The sequence below is a fragment of the Eleginops maclovinus genome, chromosome 1, assembly GCF_036324505.1.
Source record: "Eleginops maclovinus isolate JMC-PN-2008 ecotype Puerto Natales chromosome 1, JC_Emac_rtc_rv5, whole genome shotgun sequence".
In the NCBI taxonomy this organism is placed as follows: domain Eukaryota; kingdom Metazoa; phylum Chordata; class Actinopteri; order Perciformes; family Eleginopidae; genus Eleginops; species Eleginops maclovinus.
Genome location: NC_086349.1, coordinates 27,378,301 through 27,389,332, shown reverse-complemented (window position 1 = coordinate 27,389,332; position 11,032 = coordinate 27,378,301). Strand labels below are relative to the sequence as shown.

The following is an 11,032-nucleotide window of genomic DNA, read 5'->3' as shown; positions in this document are numbered from 1 at the left end:
TGACGTTCCTTTCCAGGTCACTTAAACTCTGAGTCACACTTTGAAAAGTTAGACAAATCCAGTTATTGTTACACACTATGTAATCCACCAGGCCTGATAATAACATGACACTGTTTTATAAAGTCACAGTTTGCTTTTTAAAGAAAAACCTATTTATATATTCAGAATTACTAATACTTCATAGTTGCTCAACTGTAATTAAATTAAAATATAAATTAAAAAACGGAATAAAATATTTGAATGAACATAAGAGTTTTATTTATTCAAAAATATTAATATTACTGTTTATTTTGTCTGATCTTTTAACCATCAGTGCTGATATAACTACCATATGTATTTCCTTTTAACAGTTTCAACTCTTAAAATCACATTTAGTTTATAAAGTCACCATTTTTATTAAAGAAAGAAAAATAGAATCAAATGTTTAAGTTTAATTGATCTAATCTTTTAACGATAGTGCTGATAATAACTCTTTATTTTTCTTTTTTTGATGAAAAAATAAAGTATATAATGAAATATATTTTCGATATTCAATGAAAATGTTTCCGAACATAAGAATAATAAAAACTGCAATAAAATATATTTAACAATATTAATATTATTGTTCATTTGAACAACCAGTTCAGAGTTTTAACCCTCTTTATTATGGACTCTTATAGATGCTGACAATAAGCAGTTTTGTTTGTTTGCTTCAGGTGTAATTATCCAGCACTAACCATGAATGGTGAGTCCCTATTTTAATTAAGTGTTTACATGCATGTCTTCCTGGTTTTGCACGACTACCACACACGTGTTTTTGTAGATATGTTTTAAAGAAACCGTGAATCAGGTGCAATACTCTCTGCCGTAATGTTTGTATTGATTTATTTTTTTACTTGTTTATTATAATTTATTTGTTTTTGTGATGTTTATTATTTATATCTCTTCACAGTAGCAGCTCTCCTCATAATCAGCTGTTTGTGTAAAATGCTATTTTTTTATCCAAATTCAAAGCCCTCTGTGCTTGTTCAGTATTAAGCCGTTGCCTCACACAGATTCTGAAATAATTAAGAGGTTTGTTGGAGACTTCAGTAATCAGTTTACTGTGTATTATTCCCAGCCTGCAGCTCTGTCACATATCTAACCTTCTTCCAGTTTCAGAGACGATGGCGTCGACCCTCTCCACAGCCGTGACCTCCAGCCCGACAGAGGGTGAGTGCTGCGTGTTTTTGGTCATGCGTGTGATCACGTGGCGTCAGATCTGTTGACTTGCTGAGAGCTTGATAATGAAACTGTTTTTTTGTTCTGTTTTATCTCCTTCCTGCTTCCTGTTTCCAGCCGCCGCTTCAGACATGAAGGCTCTAACGTCAGCACAGCACATCATCCCTCAGGGTAAATATAAACCCCCCCCCCGACCCTCCTGCTGCAAACTTTACTTCCTCTCTTGGTGCACGATGCACTCCTCTGGTGCACGATGCACTCCTCCGGTGCACGATGCTGTGACCTTTGATCAACAGGCAGTTAAATACCTTTAAAGTAGTATTAGAATAGAATAGAACACCATTGAGATAACATACTGTAATTCAGGTCTTAAAATATCCACGTTTAGGAGGATTATTTAGTCTCTTATTTCAAATGTTACAAAAACTGTCTAAATAGTTTATATTTATTGCACATTTGTATTCATTCTTTTTCCTCCCCTAATGTTTAGATACCATTATTTGTATTTTATCTTTTGATAAAATAAAGGATAATTAATGGTTTTAATGTGGATTGTATCCCTCCTCAGTTTTCACAACAGCAGCCCCCAGCGGCACAGACTCCGCAGTGATAGCAGGTGACTTTAACCCCTTCATCCTCAACTTTTCCTCATAAAATCCTCTTTAAAACATCATTTAAATGTCATATTTCTGCCGCGTTTCCACAGTGGTGATAGTCCTCATCCTGCTGACGGTAGCGGTGCTGGGCTTCCTGCTCTACCGGTACCTGTGCCACAATAAGGGGGCGTACCGGACGACCGGGGAGCCGGCGCCGGGCGAAGACCCCGAGGACGAGTTCAACAACAAGCAGGCGGCCGGAGAGAAGAAGGAGTACTTCATCTGAAGACGAGCAGGATAGGAAATGGGACTGATTCTGTGTTGGGAGAGACGGCAGACTCTTCATCGACAGCAGGAAGTAAAGCACAGTAAACCAAAGATGAGACGGAAGGAGAGGGTCTTCATGGATCGGGTGGTGGGTCTTAAACTCTCTGCAACAGTCAACATTATTTATCAGCTTCCTCCGGTATATGCAACGGTTTTTCTATTCCTCCCCAACAAGGCGTGTTATGAAGCTGTTTTACCTGCTTTTAAATGTGTACTTCTTCTATGCTGTCCTCTTATTAAAACAACGTGCTCCTCTGGGATCAGGACAGACACTGGTTTAGTATTATTCTGCGTTACTGACGGCTTCCCTCTTTGGAGATAAAAAAGGAAGACAATAAAACGTGTTTTGGACGAGAGACATTTACCGTGTGATGTTTCCACCTCTCTGTCTCTGCAGCACAACACATCAACATCACGGTTTCAAATGGAAGAAGCAGCTCAATGAAGTCCAAACCTACAAAAACATATTTAAGACGATTTAATGAATCCGCGGTGTCCTCAGTGTTGTGAAAGGCGCCTCCACATCCTTTTATTATTTAGTTGTGAAATCATCAGCTGAAAATGTCAGATTTGCACCCAGTTTTAAATATATTTCAGGATGAAAAAAAAAGCTCCCCTTTCAAATTTTCCCCCAAAATCCTGACTTAGACGGTTGATATAAATGTGATATTTTGTGATTCAAAACAAGTCTGATGTGTTAGGTACCTGCCCAAAGATTGTCCGTACCGGATTTCAAAATTAGGACGACGGGTCATCAGTCTGCGGCTCCTGCGGGGGTCTTCAGGGTTCCTGCAGAGGGTCCTCGAAGGATCTTTTGGTGGTTTTGTTTTGAAAGGTTTTTTTTACGGAGAATTAACTCACTAACACGAATCCAGTTTCTTATTAGAGATGAATTGGCATATGAGGTAAAAACACAACCCCATTTCATTCACACAGCATTGATCCCTTTCTACACATCACTGGAAATGAGCAACCTCCACATATATCTATAGATCTGTATGAACCAGAACAAAGTACGGCGCGTTGAGCCGTCCTAAGATTATTCGCCTGGAGGCCAAATTTAATATGCATCTCAGAGTTATAAAAATGTAGTTTGCACGGGGTCCCCTGCTCTAGACCAATCAGAACACATGTCTCATTTTACCAAATAAAGCCTTTGGAAAGGTCAGCAAAATATATCATGAACACACAATCCTAACTCTGAAGCAACGACGAACGCTAGGACTTTAAATTGCATCCTTGGGAAAGATACTGAACCCTGAGATGCTCCAGATGACCAACAGTGTGTGAGTGTGTGTGAGTGTTAGCTTCCCTTGAGCAAGTGGTGCTGCTCTGCTTGACTGAGAGGTGAATGACTCTTGGAGCTTTGAGGGGTCGAGGAGACCTGAGAAAGATGTATAAGTACAGTCCGTTTACCGTCAATCGTCTTTTGAGTCGTTTAGCTGACAGCATGTTGTAGACTCCTGGCAAACACTTTCAAAAGCATCTGCAGAGGAAAAACCTGCTGTTTTCAAAATCTATTCAGAACTTCTGATGATGTTTCAGCCTCAGATCTGGATTCCAGCTTCTCTAGATCTCATCAAAGTGACTTTGGACACTTTAAACCCATCACCCGCCCTTTGAGGACACCTCTCACTATTTTATAACAGAGTGTAAAATAATTGTGGTTTGACAAAAATACACATCCATATTTGACTCAATACCTTTTATATCAAAGTGACAGTACTGTGGTTATTGATTCTTTCATACAGTTGACTAAACTAAGGTATTTATGACAAAGATCTGCAGGGATTTTGGTTTGAAGGCCGGGCCGGGGGGGAAGCTTCCTCTGAAACGGGGGATGCTTCGCCCGGAGACCCTCAAACTAGAACCACAGCAGAGTAACCCTGCAGGTGTTCTCGGGTTCACACGGCCCTTCTGACACAGCGGCGTGTATATATATTTATATATATGTAAATAAAATCAAAACAAACATGCAGCATTTCAAATTTCCAAAATAACCTTTATTCTAAACTTTTAGATTTGAAGTTTAGTATAAAAAAGTTAAGTGCACCTAAGATCTTTTTTGTTCCTCAAAGTATTTCCACCTCTTGACGCTCGTCTCTCCTTTAGTAATCTTAAAAGATAGAATGTGTACCAGAGTGTCACGGGTCACTTTGGTACACACGTCTACAAAATGTTGTAAAGAGGAATCCCTGAACTTCTAAAGGCCCATCGTCCTTGGACAGAGAGGAACCCGTCTGCTGGCTGGTTCTACTGTTGGCTTCACAGGACTTCATATTGCTGCTGTACACACAATCAGAGCAGGGAACAACCTCTCAGTTTTAGCAGCTGCGGCCTTTCATCCAAAACACACGTGTGGAGGTGTGTGTGATTTCAGAGGATGGAGCACGTGTGCAGACAGCTGCTCGCTCTCACTGAGCACCCAAATCTCGGAGCTGTCGCCGTGCAGACTTTGTTTCCTGGCGGCCACAGCTGTTAAAACCTGATCCACTGTGTCGGATACCCAGTGACACAGACGCTAGCACACACCAAAATCAAGATTCCTGAACGCATCTCAGAGACTGAAGTTCTGCAGCAGCACGCAAAGAGTCTAGGAGTTTAATTAGCAGCACAGAAATGTCTCGGAGAAGATGCCGTCTAACACACTGATGGACTCGAGTCGACAGGTGCTCAGAAATCACAGCTTTCTTTAAAAAGTCATGGATTAAAAAAAGAGAGTCGCCCCTCATCTGCAGCCTCTCCGATTACTCTGCAGAGCGTCTCAGATACAAAGGGTTTACATAGCAAGGTGCAAAAAGTACACAACTTAAGGAGTGATTCATTCACTTAGAGTGAGGTCACACAGCGGCCGCCTAGGGGGTCCGCCTGAGGGCCCGTCTGAGGGTCTCAGTGCTGCTGACTCTACGATACGTTTGCTTTTAAATTGTGACGTTTTCTAAATTTTTAATCACAACCAAACGTCAGTCAGATGTCCGGCGGCTAAACATTAATGGAAATGTAAAGAAGGAAATAAAAGAAACATTGAAATATTTATTAAAGTCTCCTCGAGCTTTGACAAGAAACTAATGCTATCACACGTGAATAAATACTTTAAAATGAGAAACAACAGTGGGGGGGGGAGGGTGTTGAAGTCTGTACAATAAAAACATTTAGTGTATAAACTCTGGGTATCCGACTGTGAAATAGAAACAGGAGACAAAGAAAAGCTAACATGTTACACCAACCAGCCGTCCCGCTCGTCTTCTCTTGGATTGACTTTGAATTTCTTTCCTTTAAGTTTACTGAAGTTAATGTGGGGCTATCCCCGGTGCTCTTTGGCACTCGACTATGGTCATCTACAAATCGCCCAACAAGGTACAGTAAACCACTTTGGATATTGCATGAAATCTTTAGCTTTAATCTGTTGCTTAATTTAAATAATTTACAAGGGACTAACCCTTACAGTCCATCAGATGGAGGAAAAATTTAGCGGAGATGTTTTGGATATTGTGCGAAGACAACACGATTCTAGCTAACAGCATCCCGGACGCTGGGTTTTTTTGTGGTATAGTAGAGATGTATTTTCCTCAGACTGGTATTTACATGTAACTATTACACATTTATTCATTAAACTACACTAGAAGTTTTCAAAAAAAAGACAAATGGATTTTTTTTGTGCATTAAGTGCAACTCTGTAACTGCATTTCACTTTCACCATAAAGCAGCTAAACTATGTGACGTCTGATATTTCAGTGTCTGGAACACACGGACACCTCGCTGTGATTTGGGATCCGTTCGACCGGAGGAAACAGACGCCTGAGAGAGTCCGCTCTGGAACGAGGGGGAGGGGGGGGGGGCGGACTCACGAGCATCATGGAATGAAATCTACGGCGTTGGAATCGAGCGGCAGTCGTCCCCCGGCTGTCGGTGGTCTCTCGGTGAAGTGGAGTACTGTACCTTTCTGAGGGCTCTACATATTACATTCCGTTAGGTGATATCAGTATTGTGGCATGGCCAAGCAGCCTGAAGAGGGAGGCATATGGGGGGGGGGGGGGGGTTGGGGGTTGGGGAGAGAACGGGGGCATCAATTGGGTCGGGGGGGAGGCTCGGTTTAGGCATGTAGGAGTCGGTGTTACCAGATGGTATAACCTCCACTGGATCCACCCAGGAAGAAGTTGTTCTTGCGCTGTGTCATTACGACGTTGGCCCCCTGCATGGCAGCCAGCTGAGCGGCATTGGGGGGGTGTCCAGGAGGGGGGGGCTGGAGAGGGGGGGGGGAGAACAGACATCATTATTGGGAAACACATATCAATAAGAACCTATCTGCAGTCGTTTGGTGGCTGGGCTCTTCTCAGCTCTGATTGGTCAACCGCCTAGAGATGTCCCACCCCTTAAGCCTATCACGTACAATATGTGTGGAGTGCTAGCCAATAGGAGCCATAGGGATGTCACTCTGTTGGGAAGTAAACAGAAGAGTCCGTGAGGAAGATAAAGAAAGGTAAAAGGTTTTGGAGGGACTGATCGCCACGTTAGCCTCGCTGTTCTAGTGTTCCTAAGTCCTTAAAGTGGTTGCACAGTGACCTTTAGGAACAATGTGAAGACAGTTATAAACTATTGCTCAACCTCAGAAAGCAAACTACGAGACGCCTCCCTCATCCAGGAGAACAAACTGTTCAGAGCTCAGGGAAAGGCCGTCTCCTCTAAAGGCTGAAGGTCTTGAGCTTTTAAATCAGTTTTTTTGACACAACACTAATCATCATATTGTGGAATATAAATAAGATATTTCAGTTTTACATTACTGAGGGAATCTGTGAGGGATATAGGTGTCTCAGGTAAATGTCATCAGGAAAAGTGAGAGTGCATCAGGGTTACTTTAAATAACAGAGCTGTGTGTTACTCACTGGGATGGAGACACCACTGCTTGCTGTGAATCGAGCACCAGCATCATAGCCTCCCTCCACCATCACTGTAGAGCCAGGGGGGTACATGGCTCCCATAGGGTAGTAAGCCATGGGGACGTTCTGGCCCATCTGCCCGACCTGCATATGTGGCTGCATGGGCATAAACATCTGAGCGCCGGGGTAGTGAGAGGACATCTGCGCCACCTGGCCGGGCACCTGATGTGGAAGCACATATCTGGGCTGGTATATCTGCAGGCAGACCAGAGAAATGGATTAGAAGAACTGAGCACAGAATGTAGTGTGTTATGATGGGATACATGTGTAATATTACCTCAGAATATGCAGGGGGGGTGTCTGTGTAAGGAGGAGCCTGAGGAGACATTTGCATAGCAGGAGGGTATACAGGTGCAGAGCTCTGCTGAGGGTACACAGACTGCTGAGGATATGAACCTGCAAACAACATTAGATACAGGTTAGAGTTCAACAGGGTCTGACACACACACCCCTGGGTGATTGACACACACACACCCCTGGGTGATTGACACACACACACACACACCCCTGGGTGAGTGGCTGTGTTGTATGGTGCTGTGTTGGGAAATTGTGACAAAACAAAAGAAGAATTTAGGTTAAATGTTTCTCAGAATATCCTCCGTCGTATATGTTGGGACAGTTATTCTAATCTTTCTGAGGAGAAACAAAGAGTATTACCACAGATCCAGGCGTAATTAAGCTATCTTGATATTAAAATGTCGGGGGCAGTGACACGTAGAGAGTACAGTAGTGATTGTGGGCTGATAGTGTTAATTCAAATGCCACAAGAAAGTCAAATTAATGTTATACTCAAGAGATTAAAAGGGCCCTGGGTGATGTTTGAGACACCAAAATATAATGTAGTATTGCAGCCAATTAATTATATACATGTTTTGTAAAATATCCTATATTATATGTTGTTTAAAATCCCTAAATATTGAGTGTATAATCATTTAGGATAACGAAAAGCAGAAGATTTAAACAGCTAATATTGGGTTTTTTTAGCTAAAAGTAAAATGATTCATATATGATCAAAATACGTGCAGATGAATCGACCAATCAGGATTTAGTTGCGGCTCTGCTATAATGACATAACAAATGTCCGAACAAAGTACAGCAATAGTGTTTATATCAGGGCCTGTGGTTAAGAATCCACTGAAACACACATACATGCATCATGGAAAACATGAACACACCTGAGTGCAGCCGAATTAATCACATACTAACGCTATAGGTGAAATGTTTTTCAGCAGAAACGCAAAAATGATTTGGTTTCGTTTTCCCAAAAGTGTCTGTAATTTCCTTTGTATTTCTATCGGACAAAAACAGACCTTGAAGGCAGCACGATGAGCTCCACCGATGAGCATGTTGTGGTATTTGCTGACATTAGCTAAACAAAGCATTATTCAAGGAAACAATCGATAGGGAGAATAATCGTTAGTTTCAGGCCTACAGGAGCCGCTTGGAAACCAACGGCAACAAAAGATCCGAGCAGAAAATACCCGCAGACAAAGAGTGAGCCGGCGGTGCGATGAGCAGAGCCATGCATTCAGACACACACCGTTTGGGCAGCTGCACCAAAATAACGGAGTGTTATTAAAATGATGGACACGGATTAGCTAGATTCCCATGCATCTAAACCATGGATGTATAAAGAGAAGTGGATCCTCCGTTCATTCCTACGAGAGCTGCTCAGAAGCGCATGAAGCCCAAATTAGAGCGACTGTAGATACAGAAAGTACCCGGATGATCCTGGGCCTTTTGCTTACTGAGCATGCGCACTGAGAGAGAATTTTGTTTGGTTTTTTAGAATAAAAAAGTACAGGGATAGGGACATTTTGACTTTAAAAGATGATATTATGGACGCAGATTTACAGTTTTTTATTTTTAGGGAAATCGTATATCCATAAAAAGAAATGGGCTGATTCCAAGCCAAATGCTTAACATGTTTACCAATAATTAAACCAATATAATGGGATAGTAACAAAAATGCCATTAAAAAAGCAATCTAAAATAATATAATGTGTGGTTTTTACACATATTTAAATGGGAAATATGACTATGTACTTTTATATTATTTATTCACTCTTTTCTTCTACCTCTAATGTGAACTTCTTTGTATTGTTATTTTGTATATTTAAATCTTGTCTGAAAACAAAATACGTATTCTTCATTAATGCTAAATAGTCATTATGTTTGTCTAACCTGCCCCTACTTAGTTTCTGTTTGTACTTGGAAGAGAATTCCAGTTTTTGGGCCAAAATGACGTCACGGCAGCTGCAGTAGCGCCGCGTGGCCACTACGGTCTTTTTTATAAATCTGCTTCAACAGCCAGCGCTCTTTCAACAGTAAAAATCATGATAGCTCGTGATGCTAAGCTAACTGAAAATATGTGACCTGGCCACCATTACTATGGTGATAAAACGGTGACAGTGAATCTATCCGTGTATTATAAGCATACACAGCATTTTATAGCAAATTAGACGCCCGCAATCGACCCGTGTGCTTTATATTTATCCGGAAAATGTCCGTTTATTGTCATTAGAACGGAGCTAATGTCCGTTAGCCACATTAGCTCCATCTCCGGTAAATATCTTCAGGCCGAAACAAACGGAAAACGGACTATACATATCAACACGAGGTGTGGAACACATACCTTTGTTGTTCATTGTTCTGTGATGATCCGGAGGCTGGAGGAATATCAGAATTAAAGGAGGAGCTCCGCGTTCATATATATCTGTCACGGCCTTTAAAAACCTTACGGCTGCTTCTTTCCTTCACTTCCTTGTTTTTCAGCTTCTTCTTGTTGTTGTGGAAGTGGTGACGTAAGCACGTTCTGTATCTTTGGTGTGACGTAACGCGCTGTTTTATAACCGCGAGCGCACCCTGCCGATAGATAGATGGATAGATAAACAGGCAGGCAGGCAGACAGACAGGCAGGCAGGCAGGCAGGCAGGCAGGCAGGCAGGCAGGCAGGCAGGCAGGCAGGCAGACAGGCAGGCAGACAGGCAGGCAGGCAGGCAGGCAGGCAGGCAGGCAGGCAGACAGGCAGATAGATAAACAGGCAGGCAGGCAGGCAGGCAGGCAGGCAGGCAGGCAGGCAGCAGGCAGGAGGCAGGCAGGCAGGCAGGCAGGCAGACAGGCAGGCAGGCAGACAGGAGGCAGGCAGGCAGGCAGGCAGGCAGGCAGGCAGACAGACAGACAGACAGGAGGCAGGCAGGCAGGCAGGCAGGCAGGCAGGCAGACAGACAGGCAGATAGATAAACAGGCAGGCAGGCAGGCAGGCAGGCAGGCAGGCAGGCAGGCAGGCAGGCAGACAGGCAGGCAGACAGACAGGCAGATAAACAGACACTTTACTGTCAAAGTCTCCACATGTGTTATACATACAGAACATTGAAGTACCGTTTCTGGCAGTCCCACAGTGCGAATATAAAAGAACATATAACACAAAAAGATAAGAGCCTATATATAAGTATTTATTTTTAGAGGTGGAAAAAGTACTCGGATCTTGAGCAAAACTAGAAGTAGCAGAGTGTAAGAATACGTGCATTCAAAATGTTACTCAGGTAAAACAAAAAACTATTGGCATTCAAATCTTCTTAAAGTAGCGACAGGAAAGTAGTCATTGTGCAGATGGGTCCATTTCAGAATAATATCTATGGTATGTTTTCATTGTAATTATTGATGCATTAATGTGTTTATCAACTAAATGTATTCAGTAAATTCTGTATTGTTGAGTCCCTTACAGGTGAGCCTGCAACAGCCAGTGGTTTAAGCAGTATATTATTCCCACGTACTTAAAATAATCAAATTAAAATAAAATATGTGCAGTGTTGTGATTGAAATTGGATGAGATTTCAGTTAAAGTGTGCAAAACATGTAAGAAAATATAATAACATACTATATAAACTAAAGAAGTTAGATTAACATTTCCATAAAAATATCAGAAAGATAATAAAATGTATATACACATAAGAAGTTAAACGAAAAATG

General features: G+C 42.0%; 1 protein-coding gene across 1 annotated transcript; it reads right to left on the bottom strand.

Moving 5' to 3' along the window:
• Window positions 1-4,104: 4,104 nt before the first annotated feature.
• Window positions 4,105-9,893, bottom strand: dazap2 (DAZ associated protein 2). The gene is made up of 4 exons (XM_063904899.1): window positions 9,696-9,893; window positions 7,338-7,456; window positions 7,007-7,255; window positions 4,105-6,366 (listed from the first exon to the last, which is right to left on the bottom strand). Exons 1-4 carry the CDS (start codon window positions 9,706-9,708, stop codon window positions 6,238-6,240), a joined length of 510 nt encoding a protein of 169 aa, XP_063760969.1. The 5' UTR covers window positions 9,709-9,893; the 3' UTR covers window positions 4,105-6,237.
• Window positions 9,894-11,032: the final 1,139 nt, after the last annotated feature.

Excerpts from the sequence above, each read along its gene's own strand:
- dazap2 (XM_063904899.1), bottom strand. Across the intron at positions 7,256-7,337 it reads CCCCCCCTGCATATTCTGAG|ATATACCAGCCCAGATATGT; the intron begins GTAATATTACAC and ends GTCTGCCTGCAG. Across the intron at positions 6,367-7,006 it reads GCAGTGGTGTCTCCATCCCA|CCCCCCCCTCCTGGACACCC; the intron begins GTGAGTAACACA and ends CCCCCTCTCCAG.